General features: G+C 31.7%; 4 protein-coding genes across 5 annotated transcripts; 3 read left to right on the top strand and 1 right to left on the bottom strand.

Annotated features, from left to right (window-relative positions):
- Positions 1–666: 666 nt before the first annotated feature.
- On the top strand, positions 667–13,353 carry Bma-kcc-1 (uncharacterized protein; the record flags this gene model as incomplete). The annotated part of the gene is made up of 28 exons (XM_001898826.2): positions 667–755; positions 5,055–5,159; positions 5,600–5,685; positions 5,795–5,964; positions 6,104–6,247; positions 6,566–6,751; positions 6,934–6,988; positions 7,059–7,168; positions 7,246–7,331; positions 7,589–7,687; positions 7,817–7,929; positions 8,049–8,210; positions 8,333–8,462; positions 8,620–8,738; positions 9,028–9,124; positions 9,271–9,447; positions 9,830–9,949; positions 10,075–10,179; positions 10,320–10,494; positions 10,658–10,738; positions 10,924–11,062; positions 11,208–11,374; positions 11,593–11,712; positions 12,046–12,168; positions 12,239–12,435; positions 12,627–12,720; positions 12,941–13,049; positions 13,250–13,353. 28 exons carry the CDS (start codon positions 667–669, stop codon positions 13,351–13,353), a joined length of 3,462 nt encoding a protein of 1,153 aa, XP_001898861.2.
- Positions 13,354–14,229: 876 nt separating this feature from the next.
- Bma-sel-5 (uncharacterized protein) lies at positions 14,230–19,445 on the bottom strand (the record flags this gene model as incomplete). Of its 2 annotated transcripts, none has more annotated exons than XM_001898825.2 (17): positions 14,230–14,333; positions 14,544–14,569; positions 14,859–14,943; positions 15,125–15,275; positions 15,370–15,484; positions 15,867–15,939; positions 16,219–16,279; positions 16,376–16,603; positions 16,847–16,950; positions 17,211–17,363; positions 17,448–17,562; positions 17,789–17,869; positions 17,972–18,117; positions 18,253–18,358; positions 18,735–18,856; positions 18,924–19,016; positions 19,376–19,445. In XM_001898825.2, 17 exons carry the CDS (start codon positions 19,443–19,445, stop codon positions 14,230–14,232), a joined length of 1,833 nt encoding a protein of 610 aa, XP_001898860.1. The 2 variants fall into 2 exon arrangements, with proteins under 2 accessions (XP_001898860.1, XP_042930071.1); XM_043074137.1 differs by having other exon boundaries at positions 14,538–14,569.
- A 2,389-nt stretch (positions 19,446–21,834) lies between these two features.
- Bm9197 (Uncharacterized protein) lies at positions 21,835–23,011 on the top strand (the record flags this gene model as incomplete). The annotated part of the gene is made up of 4 exons (XM_043074138.1): positions 21,835–21,898; positions 22,078–22,192; positions 22,480–22,648; positions 22,940–23,011. 4 exons carry the CDS (start codon positions 21,835–21,837, stop codon positions 23,009–23,011), a joined length of 420 nt encoding a protein of 139 aa, XP_042930072.1.
- Positions 23,012–23,927: 916 nt separating this feature from the next.
- On the top strand, positions 23,928–27,476 carry Bma-maph-9 (Uncharacterized protein; the record flags this gene model as incomplete). Its single annotated transcript, XM_043074139.1, has 11 exons — positions 23,928–24,030; positions 24,225–24,364; positions 24,481–24,626; positions 24,834–25,038; positions 25,127–25,221; positions 25,402–25,483; positions 25,581–25,658; positions 25,757–25,921; positions 26,414–26,559; positions 26,987–27,131; positions 27,246–27,476. 11 exons carry the CDS (start codon positions 23,928–23,930, stop codon positions 27,474–27,476), a joined length of 1,536 nt encoding a protein of 511 aa, XP_042930073.1.
- Between the last annotated feature and the right edge of the window lie 466 nt (positions 27,477–27,942).

Genomic DNA, 27,942 nt, shown 5'->3' on the forward strand with positions numbered 1-27,942 from the left:
CACTGATTGTGGTATCTAATTTCACGTGCTACCGTTGTCTCATTAAATTAAGTTCGGTATGGTATCATTAAACCTGATCATCGTTATATCACAGTTATATTTTCATGATAGTTGGGATAATAAATAGTGAAATACTGAATCAGTATTTTCTATGAAACCAGTAGATGGCAAATTTTAGGCTTGCAATGAACTAATGTAAAAAATAAATGAACAAGAAATAGATAAATGGACATGATGAGGAGATTTATAAACTTAGAAAATCATCTCCTTCCTTATTTCTGTTGAGAATTTAAATCATTTCAGTCGGTTTGGTATTTAGTTAACATTTAGCCTAAATATAAAGCTATATTTTGGGTATAACTATTTCAGTTCAGTCATTTAATTAATTCATTTCCTCAACCCTTTTCTTACACTTCTAACTGCTATTTAGAAATTTAAAGTATGCCTTACAAGAGTGATTTTGTAATATAATTAAAATGTCTCGATTGTCTCACTTGGCGATATATTAAAGCCTATTAAAATGTGCCTCGAACTATATTGTTTCCTACTAAGTAATATTCTAGAAAGATAATTTCCTAACTTCTTTTGCTGATTAATAATTGATGAATATGTGTAGCAGTCGGTGTTGACGTTATATGTGATCAGTACATATTTGCTTAATTGTAGATGACAGAATTACCCCGATTACCGAGCAAGCCAAGATTGACTGTTTTCAATGTGGATGAATCTGAGATGAATGTATCACATGGCCAAAGGTATTACATATTTCATTCCCTTTCCTTCACAGGATGTACAGTTTTATTGAATAAAGTACTGTCACAGGGTGCAACATGCATGAGTGTACATGACACTTATGCTGATCAATGGTCGTCTAATCTCGAGTATTAAGTGTGTAAATAGTACATGTCATTCCGATGTTGGGTTCGTAACAAGTATATGTGAAAGTCGGAAGTCATTTTGTAGCATTTAGTTGCATCAAAACATTCTGGAAATCCTAAACTGCTTCATTCACTGAAAAATAAGTCTTGAGGTTGTCAGAAAAACAGTCAATATTAAACAAAAGAAGAGCTTACAAATATGCTTCTATAAATGCACTGTTATTTTTATTTTATTTTTTGTCTTGTATCATCTAGTTTTTCGGTAGCTTGAGAGCCAAATTCTAATTTAATTTTTCATTATAACACAAAATTTTGTGACTGGAAGGAAACTTCCATCCATTCCATTTGTTCGGATAGAACTTAAATCAATAAATATTAGTTAGGAAGAATATTATCTAACATGAAAGAACGTAATAAGTTAAAATATAACTAGTAGTGACAAATAAAAGTTAGGTTTGTTGCAGTTTTTGCAAACAAACAAAGAATTAAAGATGAACAATTAAAGGCGCTTGTTTCGCAGTGTTTGAAAAAGTATGAAATAGAACATGACATAATCTAAAGTAAACACATGATCTGTTTTGTTCCTGGAGTGTTTACTTGCTGATTTTCGAATAAGTCAGGAAAATGTTTGAAAAAACCATTTTTGAAGTGTTGTCTTCGTTTCTCAATGTTTAATTAGTTGCTGATATATTTATTTATTTTGTAACTTACGGTACTCTGTTATGAACAATGTCTAATTCGTCTCCTTCGAATGGACAATAATTACATACGTAGCAATTGGTGAAAATTTTCGCCCTCTCACTCTTTCGTAAAAATGATAGGACATGAGAATACACTACGAACATGTCATAGCAAGGTCAACATTTTTTGACTGGCCATCTTATCAGTGGTATAACCTTATAAAGGTCATAATTATAAAGTATAACCTTATAAAAGCTGATAAAGGTCGTATGCATCTTTGTTTTTAAAACCTTCTGCCAGGCGTTATGGAAGAAACCGTATTATTACAACAAAACCGTTTGATGAGATAAACTAAAGAAATTTTCCTGATTATTTCATCTTTTCGCTGATACCTTTTACTTATTTTAAATGCTTTTGTACATATTTTCAATGTCTTGATTAGGAGATTTTTGCAACTAAATCAACTGTAGTTTTTGATTGTTTTTCCTAAGCACTTTTCTATTTCATTTCAAGTTGTTAATTGGTCCGGTCTAATTCACATTTAAGTTTAATTCACATATAAAGAAAATTACAATTTAAACATCGTCGGGAAGCAATTCATATATCTCCATTAAAATGTAAAAAACTGGAGTATGCATATAATATTTCGATTGCAACTTATGAGCTATCAAGTGAACTTGAAGAAGAAATATTTATCATTTCCACAGTATCTGCTTTGCTTGTGTAACTGAATCATAATGTTGATTAAATTTTTGATAAGATGAGATGAAAAGGTATTTTTTAATTAATTTTATGTTTTTAATTACTTCTCTACTTTTAACATCGTCTATTTAGATACGAATATGGATGTATTCGAGAAAATCTCAAAAAAAAAAAAAAAAAAAAAAAAAAAAAAAAAAGAATGCTTAATCAACTTCTTTAATTAAAAGCAAGAGAAACCGGTCTAAATTGATCTTTTCGCCATAATCAAAATGTAAATATATTTTGCGTTTGTATGCTTGTTGGTGCTCTAAGAATTCTTTTTCTCTGATCAACCGAGTCACTTCCACGATGTAAGTTATTATTTATTACCAAATATTCTCATCAAAACATATATTTCACTTTGCGAAGTCTTTCAAGTTTCTTTTTACCATCACTATATTCCGTCATTTCAATTACTTGGTATTCGGAAAGTATTTCAAGGTTGAGAAAATTTTTGTCATTTTTTTTCTAGCAAATATTCCTTGTCAGTTTAAAACTTCAATTACCATTTAGCTGTTTTATTTTCATCATACATGTTACATTTTGAATGTCATCCGTTATCACTTTCAATTTAAAAAAACTGAGCAAAATTCATAATCTTATTTAATTCTCCGTGCTCACGCCGTTATTTAGAATTTAGAATGATAATATAAACATCTTTTTGATGACAAAATTTGCTTTTTAAGTTTCAGCAAATTTTATCGAAATTTCTTGTCCACTAAATTCATTTACAAGAATATCATTTGATATCATTGCAAAATCAAATAAATCAATTTTCCAAAATTTTTGCCGATCAAAATTATCAGTCATTCAGTGTAAAATCATTTAGAATACGTTCTTTGAGCGTTTAAGAAAGGAAATTACGACATGAAAGATGGGAGGAGAAGTCGGCATGAGTTGTTTTAACATGCGTATGTAAAATTCGTTTGCTGTGGTTATTTCACGACTATAAATGTATACTTCCTATCTTGGTCATGAAAGGCTGGAGGTGGTTGATTTCTGTCTGATTTTTGAACTTTCCAGATATTCCATTTTGGACGGCTGAGGCTTATAATTTTTTTATTACTTGTAATTTGTCGTCCACTAAGCATGATTTTGGAAATATTTTTTTCATTTTTAAATTTAGTGGTTTAATTCATTGGTACTTAATGGCAAACTTATAAATATTGTTTCTCAATCGTTTTCGTCATTTAATCATAAATAGTTAAAATTGTTAACAAACATTAATTTATTTCTTTCGGCTCCTTTTCCCATTTAATTGAATCATCCAGTTTTTAGGAAAAATTTTCCTTTGTATCCTCATATATACATATAATGCTTAAATAAATGCTGATTAACCAATATTACCAACTTACCAATACAAATAATGAAAAATTGCTCCTTTTTTATTTCTAATGATTTTAATAGTTAATATTGAGCTTATTTTCATTTAGCCTTAATGATGCATAAATTTTCGCAAAAAATTAATAATAAAAAGTTACAAGAACAGTTTCACATTCCATTAAATGACGAATAATTTTAAATTAGGTATAATGGATTGCATATTAAAATTCTCAAAATTCAACTTAAGTTGTTTCAAACTTTTGCTTAAAAGTAAACAAAAAAAAAAAGAAAAAATACGGATTTTCGGCAAGAAAGTTGATATACTAAGATGATGTGAATTTCTTTTTAATTGATTCATCCAAGTCGGTGAGTTTTCATTAATTTATTATCACATAAAATAGTGATAACTTGGATTACTACGGTTTTGTCGAGCCAATGATCGATTTAAAATCACTTCTTAAAAAACGGTATAATTTCAAAAGAACTCGTATTTTTTTTGTTCGTGTTAGTAATTTATTATTATCACTAGAATTTGACCAAAAATAAATGCATAAATGTTAACGATTTCAATGTTTTAGAAATTGTTAATGATCAAAAAAATCAAAAAGTGAAATTGTGCAGGATATTGAATAAACTATTCATTTACTTCTTTATTAAAAGTATTTGAATTGGCTTCAACAAACAAAGGATTATTTCATAGAAAAAAATTTTTTACGTATAAAATATTTTTGCATAGTTTAAATGAAAGAAGAAAAAATTTTGGCAAAATTTTGTACCATAGTATTGAATAGTAAAAAAAAAATAAAAAAAAATAAACCGGTTAAGAGAGGAGAATTGACGATGATATTGTAAGTGAAGGATCCTAGTGGCACCTCAGACGATATTTTCAACTATGATTTGGTGCAATGGAAATTGTCCATCATCCAATTAGCATTCTTCTTTTCTAGAATTTTTATTTATTCTTTTTATGAACTTACACATATTGCATTACTTGTTTTACGTGACACTTTCTTCTTTAGTTTTTTACGCCATATTGATAACTAATTAGAAGAAAATTTAATAGCTCTTGACTATGCTGTTTGTTGTTCGTTGTAACATCCAATTAGCATTACTTTACACTAATCAGAAATTATTCATTTCTTGTAAAAGCATGTAAGAAAAAAAAAAAAAAACTGTAGATTTCTCTACTGTGACAAATTTTTTAAAGCATTTTGCTTTTCAAATTTTAAAATAGATGAAGTTTTATGGCCAGTTTCTCCACTTATAGTAGGGAAATGAGCAGTGGTATAGGAAAATCAAATAAAGAAAGTGATCAATGAAAATCTAAAAAGTAAATTAAGAACAGCTAGTTTGACTGCAACTTGTAGCTAGTAATTTATTGCTGTACAAATAAGTAAATATTATCAGTAAAATTGTTTGTATATTTTTAAGGTGGGGGTCGTGGCGGAAAGGTATAAACTTGATGAAGAAAGAAATCTTAGCAGAAGAACAGTTGGCAGTGGATAATTCAAAAAATGATTCTGCCGTTGAAACAAGGTTTGTAACAATACCTTTTGCCTTTCACGTTAGCAAGTAGTTGCACGCTAGAGTGACAATTTATTGTTTATACCAAAAAATAGGAAATCTTGAAAATATCAGATGCTAATTTCTGAATCGTATTTTTTTTAAATCCAAAAATTAATATCTCTTTATTGTTTTCATAATCCATTCTGCGTCGAGCATTTCAAACCTTTAGATTTGAGTAAAAAGTGATCAAAAATGCACATAAATTTTCTTTACCTTTTCATACTGGTTAATGCCCACAATTTGCTTAAAATGCCCTTAAATGACTCGAAAAATTGAATTGTCATAATTTAAATGTTTAGTAAATGAAAAGAGAAAAAGCCTTCAAGGACAGGTGAAATGATGCGTTCAATTCACTAAATCATGCATAAATTTTATCTTTCTCAATTCAATTTCATATGTAGTTCTTGCAGCATAAATTCAACAGGTGGGTATGGAGAGACTCGATCGGATAGGAACAGTCGACAAGGAAGTATTATCATTGGACTCGATAAGGAAGGTTGTTTCTTCCCTTTTATCATTGCATTTCTTTTAATGTTTGTAATTAATGTGTTATAATCAAAATTTCAATGATAAGGATTAATTTTTGCATCTTAGTATCATTGTAGATGATTCTCGTCGTTTTTCGATGTTGTGGGACTCATTCAAAGCAAGGAAAAGCATTGGCGGAAATAACTTGGCTTTGTTTGAAGAGCCAAGTGAACCTTTTATTAGCTCCTACCTCAGGGGTTATACGACACCAGGCCCATTAGAACGTGAGAAAAGTAAGCACGCTAAGGTAAGCAATACTTATTGATAAATTCATTTCTAAAGAACTTTAATCATTATTTGATATAAATCCTATAGAAAAATTGAATGTTATTTGTAAATTAATGTTTAACAAATATGCATCAACGATTGCTATTTTGTATTTTCAGGCAGAACTTGGTGTCATGCTAGGTGTTTATCTACCAACAATTCAACATATCCTTGGTGTAACTATGTTTATACGTCTTTTCTGGATGGTGGGTATCGCTGGTATCGCTCAAACCTTCTTCCTACTGTTTATCTGCTGTCTTTGTGTTAGTTGCCACATTTTAAATCGTTTCAGTAAATTCGGTTAAATTTGATAACATTAGGTATCCCAGTTATTTCATCATACGCTCAATTTATTAAATTCTTTGGTATTTATTTTATAAGCGGTTCTCTCCTTCAATTTTATTGTATACATTTAGCTTTGAGCTATTAAATTTATTATGATCGTCATCGTCTCTGAATTTTCATCTCTTCTATTTTTCAACAGTTGAAGGCAATTTCTACATATTACACACCGAAGTACATATATTTATTGCTATTACTTATTTGAAAATTTTTTAAACCATTAAATGAATTATTTGCAGACCTTTTTGACAAGCATAAGCTTGTCAGCTATAGCAACAAATGGTGTCGTAGAAAGTGGCGGTGCATATTTCATGATTTCGCGAAATCTTGGACCTGAATTTGGCTCAGCTGTTGGCATATTGTTCTATTTGGCTAATACCGTTGCTACAGCGATGTATCTCGTTGGCGGTGTCGAAATATTACTGGTCCATATTCTCTTATAGAGATTATGCCACTAAAACTTTGATTTGTTTTTTTGTTTGATCCTTAGAAAAGCATAACTTCGGACAAATTCTCATGTTTGCGAGTGATTTTCGGATTTATTCCTGTGAAACTTTATGAATGTGTGTGACAAAAAATTATCTTTATAGTTGCAGTTTAATTTCAGCTTTACATATTTCCTGGTTTGACAATCGGTGGTACAGAAGTTCATTCAGACACAGGTAATTTTTTTGGCATAACGTTAAAGAATTTCTATCTAACAAATGTTGTGCTCACAAAATAAATTTCCAGGATTGATGGGTTGGATGTCGCATAACTTGCGATTTTACTCAACCATTTTGTTGCTGCTAGAATTTTTAATTGTTGCTATGGGGGTTAAATTCGTCCAGCTGTTTGCACCGGTGATTTTTTTTACATGTTGTTGAAATTAACTTAAAAAGTTTTCCAATTTTGATTTTTCTGTGCTGAATAATTATAGATATCACTGTTTTGTGTTATCCTATCAATCTTCGCTTGTTACGCTGGTGGGATCGAAAAAACGATCACGTCGTCTGATGCGCAACAGTAAGTTTTAGGAATTATTATAGAAGTGTCAACATGAATCAATCCTCTAAAAACTCATTTATTTGAATTGGAATAATTAATTAAATAATATCTTCACTAAAAGATATCATATGAATGGTTTGGAAATAATTTTTGTAAATTTAAACTCCTATCCGAATTTCATGTTCAGCAAGGAGTGATCAAATAATAGAATTTTAGTTGAAATAAATATTTTACATTTCATTCACTCTTCTTTTTCATTATGTTTGTGGATTTAGTGTATGCATGTTGGGTAAACACTTATTACAAGCACGGATCGTTTTACCTGATGACGCTCCGCTTTCTGATATTTGCAATTATTGTAATGCTTCTGTGCCGTTAGTTTCTTCAAATTTAATTTCCAATTTATTTTTTTTTACTAATTTCAATTATTAAAATTTTTTTATCACATTCTATTCGTTGAGTAGTTTTAATTCGTTCTGTTTTGAAAGATTTCTTTGTTACAGCGGACCTTTACTAAATTATTTTTGTCCAAATGGTGAATGCTCTGAAATGTTCGTTAAAAATGATTTACGTTGCATAAATGGTTTTCCAGGATTTGGAAGCAGTGCATTTGTCGGTAATCGTTCTGATAATTTTCAGATCAAAAACCATCAAGAAATATTAATGATTTTAAGCAAATAGGAAATTCTTGTGATTGTTGAGCAATATCAAGTCAGAAAAAACACTGAATTGCAGATAATTTGGGTCCAAATTATGTTGGCAAAAATGAATATCTAAGGGGAAAATTAGCTGACCGAAATGTAGAAGTATTCCAGGACGTTAAGACAACATTTTTCATGCTGCTTGCCATTTATTTTCCGGCAGTAACTGGAATTCTGACCGGTGCTAACATGAGCGGTTCGTATTAATAAAATAATTTTTGATTTAACATTTTAATACTAAGTAACATGTTTGATTGAGTTCAGCACTTTTAATGCTACAGCTGTTGGTATAAGTTACCAATGAATTTTTATTTACAGGAGATTTAAAGAATCCAAATTTCTCAATCCCAGCTGGTACTATTGCTGCTCAATTAACGACATCATTCATCTATTTCTCGCTTGCTTTGGTTTTTGGTGCCACAATTAATGGTGCTATATTGCGAGACAAGTTTGTTTGTTGTTATTTTTTGATCAAAAATTAACTTTCGTTAAATTCTTTCTCAAAAATTTATGTAGAGACTGAAGTTTTTAAGAAGCACTTTTTTGCCTTTGTTTAAAACAGTTTGATTAAAGAAGGCAGAGTTCAATCACAGAAATTTGTACAGATATGGACAGTCATTACGTGGTGGCATGATCGTTGCTAATTTAGCTTGGCCAACAGAATGGCTTTTATTAGTTGGTTCATTCCTGTCGACATTTGGTGCTGCTCTCCAGTGTCTCTGCAGTAAGTTCAAATGTTTTTCTGATTGAACGCAGAAACACATTTCGAGTTTCATTTTTAAGCTAACTTTTAATGTCTCTAAGTTTTTCATCAGAACTTTAGATATCACTGTAAGATGTTAAAATACCTTATTTAATACCATTATTTGTATAACGTTGAAACGTTTGGAATGGAAGATTTATTGAATTTAATAATGTTGCATAATTTAAATTTTGAAAAATGAACAGCAACAAATATTCTAGAAGAAAACTATAAGATCCTGGATGCTAAGTTTACATATGATTTTTTTGAGGTGCGCCACGTCTCCTACAGTCAATTGCTAAAGATGATGTGATACCAGTTTTGAAACCATTTGCAAAAGTTACGTCCAAAAATGAGCCATTTAAAGGGTATTTACAGTTTCACTTTTAAAATTATCTTACAACTCATGCTATTAAATAATAATCGCTTGTCATTTGCTATCATTTACAATTTCAATAATTGATATTGTCAATATGCTCTGAGGGAATAAATTTAGAATGGGATGTTTTAATAGATTGGTAATAACGATCATAATAGCGGAATTATCAATACTGATGGGTGCAATGGATCATATAGCCGCCGTGGTTGATTTCTTCTTCTTAATGTGCTATGCATTTGTGAATTTAATCTGTGCATTACACTCACTACTCGGTGCACCCAACTGGAGACCGCGATTCAAATTCTACCACTGGTTAGCGTAATAAATAGAGGGAAATTATTTTATCTCTGACAGTAAAAAATCCGATACAAAAAACTATTGTGTAAAGATCGGAGAACATAAATATATGAAATTTTCACAAAAACAGTAAAATTTCACATCGACATGAACTGGAACGATCAGTTTTTCTCAGCTGTTTCGTCAGATTTTAGTGACTGAATACGATCCTATTTAGTGTGAGACGTGCGACCGTGAGGTACTGCACTGACTCACCAAGCACTTATCTTGGTACCGTAATTTTTAAAAAATTCGAAGTTTAATTTGTTATATATCACAGAATTTTCTCATCTTCGTAGTATTTTTAATAAAAGTCCCTGTTAATTCTGGAAATTCGATTTCAATTACTCCTTTCCAGGTCTTTAGCATTACTTGGCGCAGGACTGTGTTTTTTCATCATGTTTAGTACCCATTGGGACTATGCAATTGTTTCATGTGTGCTTTGTCTTGTTATATACAAATATGTGGAATGGAAAGGGTAAATTATTATAGTTTCTTAATTTAAAGTTGTAAAAGAAGAGAAGAAGAATTGAGGAATCACGAGAGTCGAATATTGTTAAGCCTTATTATTCATATATATTTTAGCTTTCATTAATTTTTCAGCGCTAAGAAAGAATGGGGCGACGGAATCCGTGGCTTAGCCCTGACAACAGCGCAATATTCGCTGATGAAAATTAATGAGAAAGACCCACATCCAAAGAATTTCCGGTGTAGTTTTCCATAATTTTCAAACTTCATTACAAATTTAATATTTATAGAAAATATATTTCATGCTTTAGCCCGTTGTATCGTGGCAATTTCCTGTAATCCAATTCAGATAATTAATTATTATCTTGGTATAATTTCAGGCCACAGTTATTATTGCTTCTATCAATGCCTTGGTCCAAAGAACTTGTTGATATGCGCTATTTGAACCTGATCAATTTAGCATCACAGCTTAAAGCTAGTCGTGGCTTAACCATTGTTGTCGCATTTATACGTGGCAATCCTTTAGTTATCGATGATAGGAAAAAGGCAGAGGAGGTATGCTTTGTTTTATAACTTAGGCATTGAACCGTTCTGTGATTTTTGTTAATTCGATAGAAGAGTTTTAAACTTGAAAGTTTATAGAGAAATCTTTTTATTAATTTGAAGAAGGTGGAATCAAAGCTTTAATAAAGTCTCGTGATTATGAGTATTAAAACAGGTAAAAGCACGAATGGAATTCGATATGAATCAAATTAGACTTCGTGGCTTCGCAAAAACATTGGTGTATGGTGAAACACAAGTGAGTATAATTTTTCTCCGTAGTCTATGAACCATCCAGCGATTTAATACAAAACGGCTATACTTAAATCTTCTTGTGGAACCGTTAAATCACTTTTTTAAGTAACCATTAATGGCTATAACCATGGAATTATCTGTCACAAATTTCATAATGGTCATATAAAATAAACTAAAAATCTGATATAGATTGGAGGAAGTGTTTCAACATTAATTCAAAGTGTTGGAATGGGTGGATTACGACCAAATACGCTTCTATTAAGTTGGCCTGTTCACACTCATGGCTCTTTATGTGAAGCTATTGATTCAGAGTATCATACATTTACAGGTAAATTTGGTCAGTACAATGGGGATTTTAAGCACGTTCAAAATTATTATACAAATTTCTTATAACTCATAGAGATTTCAAAACTTTTATCTTTTTCGAAGATATGGGAAGACTTATAGAATTCTTAAAACTTCTAACTTTATAGATAAATTGCATGCTGGTGTTGCAACGGATATGTGCCTAGTTGTTGCTAAAGATATTGTTAATTTCCCAGTTTCTGCTATTCGTCTTTCTGGAACCATTGACGTGTACTGGATTGTACAAGATGGCGGTCTATGCATACTTGTCGCTTACTTGTTGACTCAAAGCAAAGTATAGTTGTTTCACAAATAAATTTATATTTGAATATATATTTGTTAGAAAATAATTTGTTAAATGAGGCTTTTTGAGGAACTCGAAGTTGACATATTAATTCGTTGGCTACTGTGAATTTTTTTAGAACTTTTTTCCCATAAATTTGGTAATCGATATGAGCATGTGATAATTTTAAAAATTATCGATCAGCAGCAGACGGTGATTTCTATTCAAAGGTATGGCGGGGGTGTAAACTTCGAGTGATAGCAATTGCACAGGAAATGGATAATAACACAAAACTGCAAGCAGATCTTCAGAAATATGTTTATCAGCTAAGGATTGATGCCAGAATAATGGTAAATCAAACGCATTTCAATATGAGATTTTTGTATTCAATCTATTTTATGATAAATGCCTAATTTATTTGGAATTAGTTTCAAATTTCTAGTTGAATCAAGTCTGACAAATTTTGTTTAACTTTTATTTACTCTGAGTATTTTCGAATTTCAGTCGATAAACTGAAGAATGAGAACAACAACTTTTACTTAATAGTTTTTATTTTTTATTTAGAGAAATTTCGAAATTTCAGAATGCATTTTCGAAGATTTTGATTTTAAAACACTTTAACATAAAGTCTGTCTTCACTAACCTGACTTTTGTCTCATGCTTATTTTATGCTATATTGTCAGGTCATAGAACTATCAGATCCTAAAATTTCAAAAAATGCGTTCGAAAGAACACTTCTTATGGAGGAAAGGACTCGATATATGCACGAAATGTATGAAATAAAAGAGAAATTAAATAAAATATCGGTAAGGAATATTATTATCTCTTGAAATTTAGGAATAAAACTTGATTTTAACCAGATTTTGAAATATTCAGCCTTCGATTTTGGCAGAAATGAAGCAAGATGGCAAGTTGAATGGTGATGATAACGATACAGACAGTGAGACAAAGGGGAAGAATGATGATAAAAATGATGATAATGAAGAAACGCCGGCATCGTCGAAAGAGAAAGTATCCTCAGCAAAGAAAGTAGCATCATCTCTGGAAAAAATGCCATCAAGCCATGATGAAAAGTAACTTCTCATGTTCTTGTTTCCAACTAAACAACTTTTAAAGTTACTAAATTTCTTCCAAGTTTTACTTTTCGACTTCTCAGTTATTCATCAGTTTCCACAGTTCTTCTATCACAACAGCAAATGTAACAGGCTGGAGCGTCCAATGAGTCATCTACTGTTTATTTTTTTGTATAAATCTTCTGCAATAGGCGAGTGACAATAGCAGAATCGAAAAATGAAATAGTTGGAGAAAATAACAAAGATGAACGCGACAAAAAATTCAGGATGCTGGACAAAAAAAAAGTATGTAATAAGCCAGATCAATAAATTAGTCTTCCAAATATGCCTGCTAAATTTTATGATTAAAATACCATTATTTCAACTCGTAAGTCTTACTAACCTAATTTGAATTTGAGTAATTAAACTAATTTTTGCAAATATTTCATTATCAAAGTTCATCACATCTAAATTGTGTCCTTATTTCACAGTGAAATTAAGTCAGTCAATTTTTAGAAAATTACAGGTACGTAAAATGCACACAGCAGTTCGACTAAATGAATTAATTCTTGCAAATTCAGCTGATAGTCAGCTAGTGCTGCTCAATTTACCAAAGCCTCCCGTTGCCAAAGAAGGTATCTAATTCAAAATGTCTAAAGCAAATAAACAAATATGAAGGCTAAATTTTACAGCTTTTCATATTATGTACATACCAAAGTGTAATTTTGAAAATAGCTTAACTGAAGAATTAAGTTAAGCGTCTTACTTATTTCATGTTCAAAATTTTCCTAATGTTGAATTTGAGTAATTAAACTAATTTTTGCAAATATTTCAGGCCTTGATGATTACATGCACTATCTTGAAGTATTGTCTGATAAAATTCCTCGTATTTTATTTATTCGAGGAACAGGCAAGGAAGTTATCACGACATATTCTTGATTTTTTCAGCTTTTTTTCTGTTATTATATACACTTAAAGAAAAAAGAGAAAAATCCGACCTTCCTTTCCTCTTGAAAGGCATAATAGGACACTAAAGACAAATTCTAATGATATATAAAAACTCTACCCATAATAAGATCCTAAACTGTCCAACAACAATAAACATGTAACTTTTGAAACTTCCTGCGACGAAATGTTGGGTTACTTTACATAAGCTTTTTATTTTCTGTGCAATGCTCATAACATCTTATGTAATTACTAATTAGCAGATAGTAACCCGAAAATGTATCTAACATCCAATTTTTGGTAATCATTTTGTAATAATTAGTCAAAAAACTATAATTTAGAGCAATCATAACCAAATCATTTTAGAATACTTGACGAGTAAAATATCGACTGCTGTAAGCCATGCATTCGCCTAAAACTTTATTATTCGTTACGATCCCCTCAAGAAAAGGATTTTCCTATAACGCATTCTTTTTATTCGTTCAGTTTGAAATTAAAATTAAAGAAAGACCTTAAATATCAAGGAATGTAGCAAATGTTAAAAGCAACTAAGTAGCCGAGAACTAAAGCGAACACAAGAAACAGTAGTTACAGTCGCAAATTCAGATGAAAACCCGCCCAGAACATTTATTTAATTTATTCTTCACGACGACAAAATACTGCTAGAAAGCAGAAAAGTAGTGTCTTGGAACTCCTGTTATTCTGAAATTCAATTTCCTAAATAACTTTTTTAAACATTTCTTCTCGCCTTCCTCTTTTTCCTCAAACTCGAAATTTTCAATTCAAATATTCTGGATGTTAATAACTGCTGAATAAAAATACATTCATTAACTCCGCAAGTCATTCTCAGAATGAACGATAAAAGAATATTCAAAGTTTATTATTATGATTTGAAGATGATGAAAGAATTTCATGACTAACAACAGCATTTTGAATTGCATTGCCATCTAATTGACTTTTTTCCTGTGCTGCATCTGCAAACTTTTGAATCAGATGTAATTTTCTACACAAACCTTCAACACATGGCAATCTGCTTAAGAACTTTATATAAATGTCAGCTCAACTATACTAATGCAATCTGTATGAGTTCAGGATTCATTTGCTGATGCTAACTTTCGAAGATGAAAAAAAAGGCAATCACATAACAAATTTAAGAGATGTGAAAATGAGATACTTACTTGTACCTTTTCTGGAAACTTGTTCAACAATCCTGAAATTGTCAACCCATTAATAATGGATTTCAAAATTGAAAATCGAATACATATTATTTGAAGATTAATTTCCCTCAAGTTGAGGCACGAGAAGAGAGATAAAAAAAAAGATGTTTCAAGGTGCTTTTAAATGATAAATATCAAATAGTATTTCATAAAAGGTTTGTACGTGCTGAAAGTGAGACACAACTGGTAGGGTAGACAGAACAATAAAAAAAAAAAAAACTCGCAAATATCAGCACCTTAGTTGAAAACTGACAAAGTTAAAAAGTGGTAAACAAAAAGAACCTCATTTGATAGTGATGAATTGGTGCTGCAGCAAATGGATCATTTTCATTAATTTCTAAATTTACATTATCTTCCACCGTTTTGCCTTTAAAATATAACAGATTGAAATAAGGAGCATGAAGTTTGCTCATATAACATTTGGTCGGAAAATACAAATGTATGATCTAATATGAATAGAAAACCAAAAATCATTTTAATTTGAGAAAACTATTCAAAACATTCTTCGACCATTGAGTAAGTAGGCCAAACATAAAGTAGGAGATTACTTGATGCAAAATGTTTTAAATGCCTTGGCAATTTGTCAAAACAATGTCCAAAGCTGTGATCATCCATCGCAGTATTCTGTGAAGTAGCTGAATCATTTCTTTGTGAGCTGAACGGCGCAATTAAGAATGGATTCCATGAAATGTCATCATTCTAAAAGCACATACCAATTTAATCAGTTCCTTTTTGTTTTCTGAAAATACTTCAGTTAGAACCGAAAGCCATAAAAATATTGTGTTAAACTGACTTCTACCGGTAAATTCACTGGAGAAGGAACAATTACAGTCACTGTCTCGAATGGTTCAACTGTAAATTCTGCAGCCACAACTCTGGTACTGCTATCGCCTGAAGCGCTGTATGGTCTAAAAGGATATCAGTTCGATGCTTCTCAATGACATGACGGATTAATGGTAAAGCAGATAACTGGTCAAGGAATGTATCTCTTAGCGGTGACGTGACACAACTGTAGACATGATTTATGTCAACGCAATGCTAGAAACTTCTAATATTATCAAATTTTATTTGATTCATCCACTGAAAAGTTTCCTAGTGGGGAGAAAGTACGGTTTCCACCACCGAGTATTGAATACTGACTTTCTGGCTCTCTGAATATTTTGAATCGCTCTATATATAAATACATCATTAAATGCCAAGCAATAATATTATCAAAGATATGAAAACAAAAAAAGTCAGAAAAAAATTGTCAGAAAAAAAAGGCGAAACACATATAAGTGTAAAAATAACCTGAATGCACTTGATTTCAGAGTTTCAATGCCATACTCTTCTGCAGTACCACAAGATGATTTTTGTGAAGATTCTTAATAAGCAAACAATTTTATAATAGCTTAGTCATTTCAATTTATAACTCAATAGACTGTTCTATATTTCACGGTCCCTTTTACTATAAGTGTCTTTTGCATCATAAAAAAAGTGAAGGATTACGAGATCAGGAATGACAAGTAGAAGAATAAGTCACAACCTACCATAAAGGAAGTGAAAACAAGACTGCAAGCACTAGTTTGATAAAATATCCCGCGACGAAACTTGATCTAAATCGACCATATTCACATAATTATAACTAATAAAATTTGAATACCTGCATGTGCAACACCGATTTCTGGATAAGATGAGCTGTTTTGTTGTTTACTGACTGATACCTGCAAAAAGTATTGGTGATGTGGTAAGAATGTGACAACTAAAAACACTGACTGATGATGCAGTGAAATTATAATTGTGGAATGAACACTACTTACATCCAGCAAACGTGAACTGGAATCGACCAAATTCAAGCGAACTACATTGGTATATGGTTTTGGCCTCAATCTTGGATTAATGGAAGTAGCTGTTTCCTTTGGTGTAACACAGCTATCAAAATTAGTGAACGTCGATGTACGTGCGCACGTACCCGCAACTGCTGTTGTACTAACTTCCTGTTGGAGCAGATGTTGGACGGCATCAATTAGACGCAGTGCTGGAACTTTCTGAAAAAGATTTCTAATACAAAGAAAATTAGTGCTGGTAAACAACCTTGGAAAAAGATTTTCAGCAGAATATAGCAACATAAAAACAATACGTGCTTTTAACCAGTACTTGAACTTTGTAGGCTTTCAATACGTGCATTATCACTATTACTTTCAGAAGAGTAATTCTATGTTTATAAATAAAATAACATTTTAACTGATATTAAATTCGTGGTAAATAGCCGTCACATCAAATTACCATACATTTAAGTTACCAATCGGGCAACGCTGTCCAACAGCTTCAAAAGCGAGCGTTGAAACTTGATAAATATCCGGACGGCGAACAAGATCCGGATCAAGAAGTACTTCTGAAACTACGCAGAATAAATTAATTGCTTACATCTCTTCAAATTTTTTGAGTTATTTCAAAGAAAATACACATAATTAATTGCTTTAATTTCTTGCTGGCCCACTATCAACGACATAAGTTATAATTTTCCTACAGCAGCATATGCAATGTAAATCATTCGAATATAGTTCTCACAGTTAAAAAATTTTATCAGCAGTTCAAAATTTTTCGTAATTTAACTGGAATTAAAATCTCATCAACAAAAGTAAAAGAACATACTTATAATGGCACGTAACTGCTCCGGATAATTGGGCTCAGTTGGAAAATTATAAGAACAATTTTGAATTGCAAGTGAGCTTTCACCAAACGGAAGACTGAAATAACAGAGCCTGTATAGCATAACACCAAGCGCCCATATATCAATCTTTGTACCTAAAATCCAAAGAATAATAAGTTTTCCCAAGGGAGTGCAATATTCTTGACTACATATAACCACAATAATTGAGCAAAACGAACCAATAGGCTTTCCGGAGTAAATATCTACCATTTCAGGAGCTCGATAGGCCAGTGTCGTATAGCGATGAATCTCTTCCTCAATAAACTGTAGTGACTGAGTATCTGATGACAAAACCTTCAAAATGAAGTAAAATAAGCAGCTTTTTTATATTTCATTATAAATATTTAATTGTTACAATGCTAACAATATATTAAATCACTAATAACTGAAAATCTAATCAGTGTTTATTAAACTATATGAAGCTCTAAGGTTTCCTACACAGATATATTTTGCTAAAAAATATTGAAAGACTATTATTCTAAGAACGAGAAAGAGATTAACAGTAAGGTATAGGAATAACCTTTGTCGTAGCACTTCCGAAGTCGCACAGAACATATACTGGTGCAGCAGGACACTGTTCATCTATCAGAACATTTTCAGCCTACAATTATGCAGTTGAAAAAAAAAAAAAAGAAGTTTCATTTATCACTTTCTATCCCGAAACACTCTGCACAAAATGAATTAACGATAATAAAAAATGTACCTTCAAATCACGATGAATCACTGGAGTTTGAGAATGATGCAAACGTGCAACTGCTTCACATACGTCGCAAAAAATTTTCAAAATTTCATTTGCCGAGAGACAGCGCCCCGCTAAATGTCGTTCATTCATCAGTTGCAACACGCCACCTGGAAAAAATAGTTAATTTCAAAGCTAATAGTTAGAAGTCTGTAAAGAAATTATGCAGTACGATCAATTTTTGGGAGGTGTTTAATGAATCTAATAAGTAAGACTGAAAAAACTTTCAAAGGAATCAGACAAACTTTTATAATAAGTAGTGAGAAGTGAACATTCGTATACACCACAACTATTCTTCAGTATCATATGATCTATATACGACACAATATTTTTGTGTCCAGCCAAACAACTCTAAATGTACTTATCATACATTTGCAAATGATTCCAAAACTTAAACATTTACCTATATATACAGTGATTTTTGAGATGCAAACGTATTAGAAACATAGTAGAAATATTTTAAGTGATGACTGTGCTAACTTTAACAGTGAATATTATTCATAGTTTATTTCGAAACACTGCTTCGTGATTACCTCAGACTTGAGTAATCAAAATTTTCTATTAATTATATCGCAGCAAAAAGCCATTATAAATAAAAACTAACACAAACACTAGTTGTTTGTGATAATAAAAAAGTTGCTTCCAATTGCGTTTGAAAGTTGGATAAGCTGTTATACGTACATTTTTAAAGCTGAAGCTTCACCAACTGGTAGCATAAACAACTCACCACAATGCGGCATTCTCTTCGACATGCCTCCAATTGCCGAACATCATCACTAATAAATTGTCTTTTAAGCGCATATTGACGCCCCTGCTTATCACTTGCCAAATATACAATCGCAAATCCACCTAATTATTAAAAAGCAGATATTGGAAACAACCAACAAAAATTCCACAGCAGAATTTTATATTTTACCTTCAGCAAGCCTTTTGTCCAATGTCACAGTGTGATTAGGTAGTTTTACAACTGATCCACGCCAATCTTTCCCATCGGAAGTCCCAGTATTTCCTACAAAAAGGGAGTTGATATTAAAACCATGAGTCAGAAGAGATTTAATGAATAAAAAATAAATGTTTCCGTACACCGCTAGATAAAACTATAATGATACTTTCCCATTTTCCTCCTATCAACTGAAAACCACAAATTCTAAGACTTAACAATTATATAAACTTCATTTGGCTATTACTATTGCATAAGTTTCAAGACCAAGCGCCCTACCTACTGCTGGTAGTTCAAAATCTGATCTGTTGGATTCCAATCGATTTCTCAACTCCAAGAAACGTAAGAAGACGAAAAATGAGCAGTGGTATGAAGTATTTTAAAAAGACTGACACAAAGTGCCTTTAAAAAAAAAAAACAATATAAACCTCGAAAACAGTTCTCGAGCTGTTGTGATTTCGCATTCCCGGCTCCTATCCCAAATAAATTCAGTGGCATCTTCAGTTCCTAGCAGAACGATAAGATCATCAAGAATTGCAAGAACCTTTTCTTTTTTTTTGATCCAATGACCAATTTCCTTCGATAATAATGAAAAGTGGATGCATTAATTAGATACATGGAGTTAACATTCAATAAAATGACATAAAATTAACAGGAAATTCGTGATTTCTGCAACTTGAACCTATTTATAACCGAATATATCAACTAAAATACACATGATGCTACTTCGCTTATCATTCAAATGAACCATTTAAAAAATTAGCTTCATCAAGCTTTTTAATAACCCATCATGTATTATTTCGTAAACTTTTGTTATCCTATTAGCAAAAATATTGCGCGAATTCCCTTTTTTTCTACCAGAATTTGTTAGTAATCTATCTTTGCAGTACTTTCAACGTGAACAGTGTCAGTGTTCAGAATTATCCAGACCATGTATCTTCAACTCTTTGCTTTGAAAATCTTTTAACACAGCTAACAGTTTGCACTGTAAACCCACCGTTCTCCACGTAAGCATTCTGTCAATACGTACATCTACGTGAACACCAAATGGCTAATGATAGAAAAAACTGCTCGGCTTGGTTATCGATCATTTGTTTTCGTGTCGAGACCGGATTATTTGGATTCTGGACGATGAAGAGATTGTTTATTCCGGATAGAGTATTTTGAGAAGCAGTGACGAAGGAATAGTTTTCCCGGTATATTCTTCGGTCCATTGGCATTATCAGTGCTCTGGAGTGCTTTGTCATAGATAATTTGCAATAATAATAAACTCTGTATGATTGTCGTTTCAGGAAATATTCGTGCCAAATCATTTTTTATAAACAAAAACTGCAACGATGGTAGATACTAGACGATTCATCCCTTCAGAGAGATTTCAAATAACCCATTGGTTACAACATATGGTAACATAAGATCACTCAGTGATTTCTCATTTTCTTTGTTCTAAATACTACATATTCCGAAGTTGCAAAATTATTCTCTTCCATATCTACTATGTACACTTTTATGGAAGAACAGTTCAAGTTTGTTTTGGGAATTTCGAGAAGCCAAAATTATATTGTACATTCGTTGGTAAATATATGTGCGTGTCCTATTTGAATTCAGTTACGTGACAATTTATTGATGATTAATTGTAGGATGTGTGTTATGAGGAGTGATAGAGAAGATGACGGTGATGAAAATGATATCACAGATTTGTTGAAAATTGAAAATCAGATGGAGAAAGGGACATACAAGAATAGATGTGAAATGATGAAAGTGACGAATGACAAGCAAACAGTAAACAGGATGTTAGTGGCTTTTTCGGAAGAACGCCAAGCGATATAGAGCGAGGACTCTGAAGTGTTAGTACAAAAGTAATTTAAACCCGTAAAGCAAACAGATTTAAAGTGGTGACTTAGTAGCTGTCTTGCTTGGTCAACTCACCTGCACGGTCATTATTACACAGTTTGACATATATACACGCATATGCACCGAACTACACCACTTATCTAATCATTTCCCTACATTGCTTATTTGCTGAGCCCTTATCTCCACTCCAATACTCTTTCGCATTTATTTAGGCTGAAAAGTTTGATACTTCCGCTTTATTCTTTAGGTAGGCGTTTTCTTACTTAACTTCAAGTTGAATGTCAAGTTATTTAATTTCGTGAACGACCTTCTGTAGGTGTTCTTTCGGAAAAATTAAGTTTGAAATTCCGAAAGAATAGATGTTCAGATTCCGAATTCTATACCTTGTAAGGTCAGCCTGCCTTTTTTATCCAATTTCTTAATTTCTTAAACATGTAGTTCAAAAAAAAAAAAAAAAAAAGCTTAGTCTTTTTTGGAGTCTAAATTTAGGTGTAGAAATAATCACTGTTCGCTTTAAATGATGAATTTTAGACTGTTTTATGATGAAACTTATAAGACGAAATTAATTTGTTGCAGATGAGCAATTTTCATTGGAGTAGTTTACAGGAACAGAAACATCTTCATGTGACGCATACTACCGCGCAAGTTTTTTGATTAGAATTAAAATGTACTAAGTTATCAACTGAGTACTTTAGCACTTTTTCGGTTTCTATTATCTTAAAACTAGACTAACTTGCGTTCTCTTAATCTACCAAACTGAAACTTTATTTAATAAAAATCAGCAAAAAAGTCAATTACTGTTACTGATATTCATCGGTAATCATGGTAACTGTCCATTGTAATCGCCACATTGATAAAATTAATTGTTCTTTGTTCAAGCACGAAGCAAGTTCGTTATCGCCTAGCCTAGTTCTTTAAAAATCTCATGATGTTAACTAATTAATTTATTCTTCATGAATAAGATTAAGGACGTAAGAAAATGGTTTCGGATCGAGAAAAGATGCATTGTGTGTGCTAAAAAATCTTTTTCAGAATTATGTCAAGAATACCAAGTGAAATCAAAAAGAATCTGAGCGGTTTAATGTATCATGAAAAAACGAGTACGTTTTAGTTTAGGTTTAACTTTAAAGACTGAATTAAGGCTTTCTCTGATGGAGTGAATGCATGAAGTTCTAATTCAGTCTAAATTGACGAATGGATTTCGAAAAATGAATCATGCGATGGACTTTCTGTTAATTTAACAAATTGAATGAAAACTATGGGAAAAATTCTATTTTAGATAATGGCGGTTACTTATGTTATTACAAAAACCTGGCTAGCGATAATCCAATCACATATCTGTGTAATATTGGATGCTGTCCAACTGGTTGCTGCACACTTCAGGAAGTTAAACAGTTCGTATTTAAGTTTTATGCCCAAAACAACTTTTCGAAATCATAGTAATTATTATAAACAACTTCCATCATAATTGCCAGTATAGTTTGATAAACAGAATAATTTTAAAATGACAGGTTTCACATGATACTTCGATGCTTTATTATTCATCCTCGGGCATACATAAGGTTCAATTTTTGAAACTGTAATCTTAAATATAGGATGCTTCCTAAATGTTCTCGATAATTTCTTTTTGAATTGCTTATAAACCGAAGTTTGAACCGTCAAGATAAAAACGTTATTGTAGGAGTGGAAGTTATGAATTGGTGATTATACTTTTGATAATACTCGTTTTTGCGATAATATTCACAGCAATTTCCATGCTTGTCGTTTATTACATTTATAATCATAAAAGCAGTGAACGTGGTTATGAATTTAGTGGAAGTTTTACAGAAGACAGTGTTATTGGATCTCAAGTAATATGTCGTTTTTAGATTTTATACTATTGTAGCATGAATGTACTTCCATTATTTCTATGAGTTGTTATAACTCGTTTTGAAATTATCTGTATTCATCTGGATTTTGAAGGCTTCACAGATTAAGGCAAATCTTTAATGTAAAAAGCGATTCACGTGTAAGTACTAGGCAAAAAAATTACAGTTCTAAAACCAAAAGAATGACACAAATCCTATGATTATATTAATTTTATTTATCTAAAAGTTTTATCATTTACTACGCCTTTTATTTAGATAAATGTGTCATTTTAGGTTAGTGGACCACCAACTTGTTTTGCTGAACGTCGATATCTCCCTCATATCAGTCCTGTGAAGTTATTTTGAAATACGGCAAATGATGTATTTGAAATCATTTATTAATATTTTTTGTATGTCAAGTGAAGTGATAATCCTGACTTATCTCTTAATTTATCATTTCATATATTGATATCATCTTCGGCTATAAATTTTGTTTACGCGTTTGACGGAGAATAAAATCTGCATATAATATCTTGTACTACCAAAACTTTCAATCCAAAGACGCGCTTGAATTTTCCTATTAGCTATTTATCCATTTCAGAAACATGAGGGTTTTAAAATTTTTGATATTCTGGATTCGTCAACTTTTTTAAGTTCTACGTCCTTTAGTAATTATTAAAAACTTAAAAAATAGTTTCTATACCTGAAGCGTCCATCGGTTGCTATGGTTATAGCACATGCTTCGAGAATATTACCAACTTCCTTATTTTTTCATTTTGTTATTGTTTCGGTGTTTTTAACTCATCTTCCAGACTTTTCCTTGTTCCTATAAGACTTTAAGAGTGACCAATTTCTGCATTCCACTAATAACCCAAAGACTTTCCAAACGAACTTCTAATCTTTGAAACACTACATAAAAACATTATAAATTTAGGAATTACCGAGCTCATTCCATCCACTCTCAGTGAATTTTTTGATCATGTTTGTTGTGTTGTTTGTTATTTGTTTGACCATGATTTTAGTGCCTTCTGAATTTTTTTTTTCTTTTTTTTTTGGTATTTTTTCAAATTCTAAAAATTATTTTCAGTTATACACCTTGGGTAAGTTTCGTTCTCTGGATTAGAACATTAAACAACTCTACAATGCCTAAATCTTTTCATTTAAAATAACATCATTTATGATTTATGAAATTTAAAAAAGTTACTACTGTTTACGTTAACTTTTCACACATATGAATAAAGTTTGATGTGAACAGGCTTTCAGTACTTGAAAAAATACTGGGATGAAGAATGGAGAATTACCACGGAGAAACGGTAACAGATGTAGTGATGAGCTTGACAAAATGCTGGAAATCCGGTCCAAAAAAGGAAATGTGACTCAGAAAGGTCATTGTTAGCAGTCTTGATTCCACATCACAAATCTCACAAATGGTAGATTCGTTGTGGATTTTTAGAATTTAACTCTAAGTTTTTTTTTTTTTTTTTAGAGTTTTACCTATACTTGTACAGTTTCTCATCATTGTTTTCTTCAACTGGTGAACTTGGCTTTCATTTAATAGTTTTGGCACTGCCTGTTTTAGTTGAGCTATCAAAACAAATGCAACTAACGAAGAGGCCAATAACAAGGCATGGTCGATATGGAGAGCCAATTATAGCAGCTCCAATCAGCGAAACATTTCCATTATCTCTCAAACCGAGCATAATAAATACGCGTTTTCCAGTCATTTTTTGAGTACATTTAAAAAAGACATTTTAAATTTACTAACTGTAAAAAATTGCGCTATTAAAATCTGAAAGATTATCATTTCTTTCTAGAAGTGAAAAAAAATGATTTAGAAAAGTGACATAGTGGTTGAGCGTTGGCAACGAGAAGGTGAGGAGGAAAAAGGAAGTGGTGGTGAGATGAAAGAGGAAGAGGAAGAACAGTTTAACTCTGACAGGGGTGATGCGAATAAAACTCAGAGCAAATCTGGGAAGGAAATGTTATTTTTCTTTTGATTTTTGAATTAAGAAGGAATATAGTTACGTGGCTTTGGCAAGCGCTAATTATATGGCTGGTACTAGTTATTAATCAATACAGCTAAACCAAATTGATCACTTGTGATTAATTTGAGATGTCACCGTCCGACATATTAACATAAACAGTCAGCACACGGACTTTTTTGCTTGAAATGGCTCGATGATTCTAGACTAAAAATAGAAACGATTAATGACAAATGTGGAAATGATGCTGTCACGATTGCACAGGAAATAAGATATCCGTCAGCGGTTAGCACAGCAGAGAGTAAAAATCATATTCGGCATTCAATCGTCTCAAATGGACAGAATTCTAGTCAATCGATAACGACAGTAAGATGGAAAAACTTATCTTCTGCTGTAGTACCGAATTCGTTGGTAAGATATCATTGAAATAATTTAAATAGAAGATCTAAGCTAAAGAAGTTTTGGTTAATCAGAAAGTCACAAATTCTTGAGTATTCAGGCTATTGAGAAGGCTGCGGAAAAACAAGTATCTCAGGATGACTTATGTGATACATTTCGAATGCAATCAATTTACACAATTTCAAGAAACAAAAGGTCATTTATTAACCAAAATAAGGTTGTAAGAGATATATAATAGGTAGAAAAAAGTTCACTAGTATTAACAAACTTCAACAGGCTGAGAAAACCAGTTGAAAAAAGTTCACTAATATTAACAAACTTCAACAGGCTGAGAAAACCAGTTGAAAAAAGTTCACTAATATTAACAAACTTCAGCAGGCTGAGAAAACCAGTTGAAAAACATTCGAGGACTACCACTCTCGGAGAAAGTTCATCTTCTGGAAAGGAAGCATACGAAGTAAAGCCATTTCTCAATACTTCGAAAGACAAAAAAATTGGAAGAATGGAGGGAAAGAGGTCCAGAATAATCAGTAATATTTGAAGATGAATTCCAGGAATGGTTTCGAAAAAAATTGATACAAGAAAGAGAGAAGCGACGAAAACAGAAAGAGAAAGAAGAGAATGAAAGAAAGGTATTATACAGTTCATAAATTTCCGTTATGATATAACTAAGTTGATTGTCACCAAATTTTTGGACTTCTTTTCAAATTTTTGAATAGTTAACTTATAGGCCAGAGAAGAGAGAAGGAAGGAAGCTGAGAGGAATTATGAAATTTGGAAACAAAAAAGTGATGAAGCAATTCGAGAAAAAAGAAAAACCAAAAAGGAAAAAGAGGAGGCTTTAGCAAAAGAAAAGATGGAGGAAATGAGGAGAAAGAAGGAGGAGGCAACTCAGGTGGGTTCAGAAAATTGCAGGAAGCGGAAGTCTTAGATTTGATTTACATAGTCTTCATCTTCTTGGAGATATCTTTGATTGACAACGAGTGGAATTGTAAAGTTATAAAGGAATAAATAACTCTTTGGAAATATGCACAAAATTGTTGGGAAAAGACAACAGACTGTAACATTGAAAAATGAATGTCAATCACAGGAGAAGGTTAGGTGACACATTTCGAAGACTTTTCATGAAATCCGTCAAAGTCGGTGTTTGTATGTTCAGCAATGACCACAGTTCTATTGCTCGTTCACCAGAAACTATCGCGTATAGAATTTGTTATATTTTAAAAAATAATAAGACGTGAGTTAAACCAAACGTGTGTGTGGCTAGTAGCATATAAATTAATATTAAGTATGTCATCTTGGTGATAACAAAGTCCTCTTGTGATATTATCAATTAGAAATGGATTAACTTTAGAAGTAAAAAGTAGCTTTTATTCTTTGAATTCAGATGTTTCAAGCATGGAAAAATGAACGATTGCAATGGCTTTCAAAGGAGCGAAAACAGCGCATGCAAAATAAAGAAAATGATGAACTGAAAAAAAAACATGAAATGGAAATAAGAAATAAACAGGCTCAGAAAGCATTTAACGCATGGTAAAGAGTTTGGAAATGTTTTCTCATCTCATGCTTCTTATTTTATCTTATCTCTATGGTTTGCACACTAGAAACTTATTTCGTGATACCGTCAGTTAAACTTATTCAGTAAAAAGATGGAGTAGAAATGATAACTGATAATGTTCATGTAATGAAAAATATAATGCCTATTGAAATCATCTCACGTTAAGGAATCAATAGCTTATATTCCCGGACATTGCAGTATTTTTATAATCACAACCGTCGATAAGTCCTTCAGCAAGAAACGTCTCTAGAGATGATCAAAGTAAGGCTTAGCCTTGAAGGGAAAGTTGAAAACACTCGGAAAAACGACATTTGTAAATATCTGCTTGCATCTTTCGATGTGCAATATTTCAATGAATGCAATTATTGCACAAGGAAATGTGAAAAATGAAAGCAGTTTGAGGTATGAAGAAAATAAAATTCGAAATGCGGAAGCGCAACGTAAGCTGTTGAAATCCAGGAAGACGGCAGAAATGCAAAGCAGAAATACGAAAGAATATAAGGAAGCATTAGCAAGAGAAGCTTACAATGTTTGGCTTCATATAAAGGTTTTTTTTTCGAGTTCTCTGAATTTTTGCTCAACTGTGGAATAAATAGTTATTAAGTTTAGCTTTAAATTAAAATTTATTTGAATGTGTTAAATGGATCAACAAATTTATCAGGAAAATGAACGTCTTTTCAACCAATCATTACAAGGCCGAATCATGAAATTGGATGAAATATCCCGTCGATCACATCTAATTCCATGGATTCCACCAAGTAATGTTATTCCACGACAATTCCTTTCAAGAGGTACCAGAAGGCATCAGTCTGTAAAGCGATCCATCAAATCCAATCAGACTTACAAAAAGTTTCCATCAGCAGTTCATCGTTCCAAATCAGCGCTGAGATAATTATCTTTTATATGTGAATTTGTTAGCTTGAAGTATGATTTCAGCCAAGGACTTAATTTCAGGTATTTATTTGGGTTCTGGAATTTTTGTCGTTTTTTTTTTGCTTTAAACAACAGATAAAATTTCAAGTAACTAAAGTTAATTAGGACCTTAATAACCACTGATTTATACAATGTTGCATATCTTTCACTGATCAATTGATTAAGCGGCCAAAGATTGTCGTGAATTAACCTCAAAGAATGATCCTTATTCAAGTTAATATTCTATTACCTAATATCAAACTCCATTTTTTTAACTCATTAAATTTCTTTTCCGAATGTAGTTATTTAGAATGTTTCTCATTCTCAAATTGTTACATAATCAAATCCCTCTTTTACATGATTTCCATTTAATTAAGCACACGCGCTTTTACTCTACTCAATTTGTATAAATGGATTATTTGTGCATGCATAAATGCATTGTCAAA

This window comes from Brugia malayi (genome assembly GCF_000002995.4).
Source record: "Brugia malayi strain FR3 genome assembly, contig: Bm_v4_ChrX_scaffold_001, whole genome shotgun sequence".
NCBI lineage: Eukaryota > Metazoa > Nematoda > Chromadorea > Rhabditida > Onchocercidae > Brugia > Brugia malayi.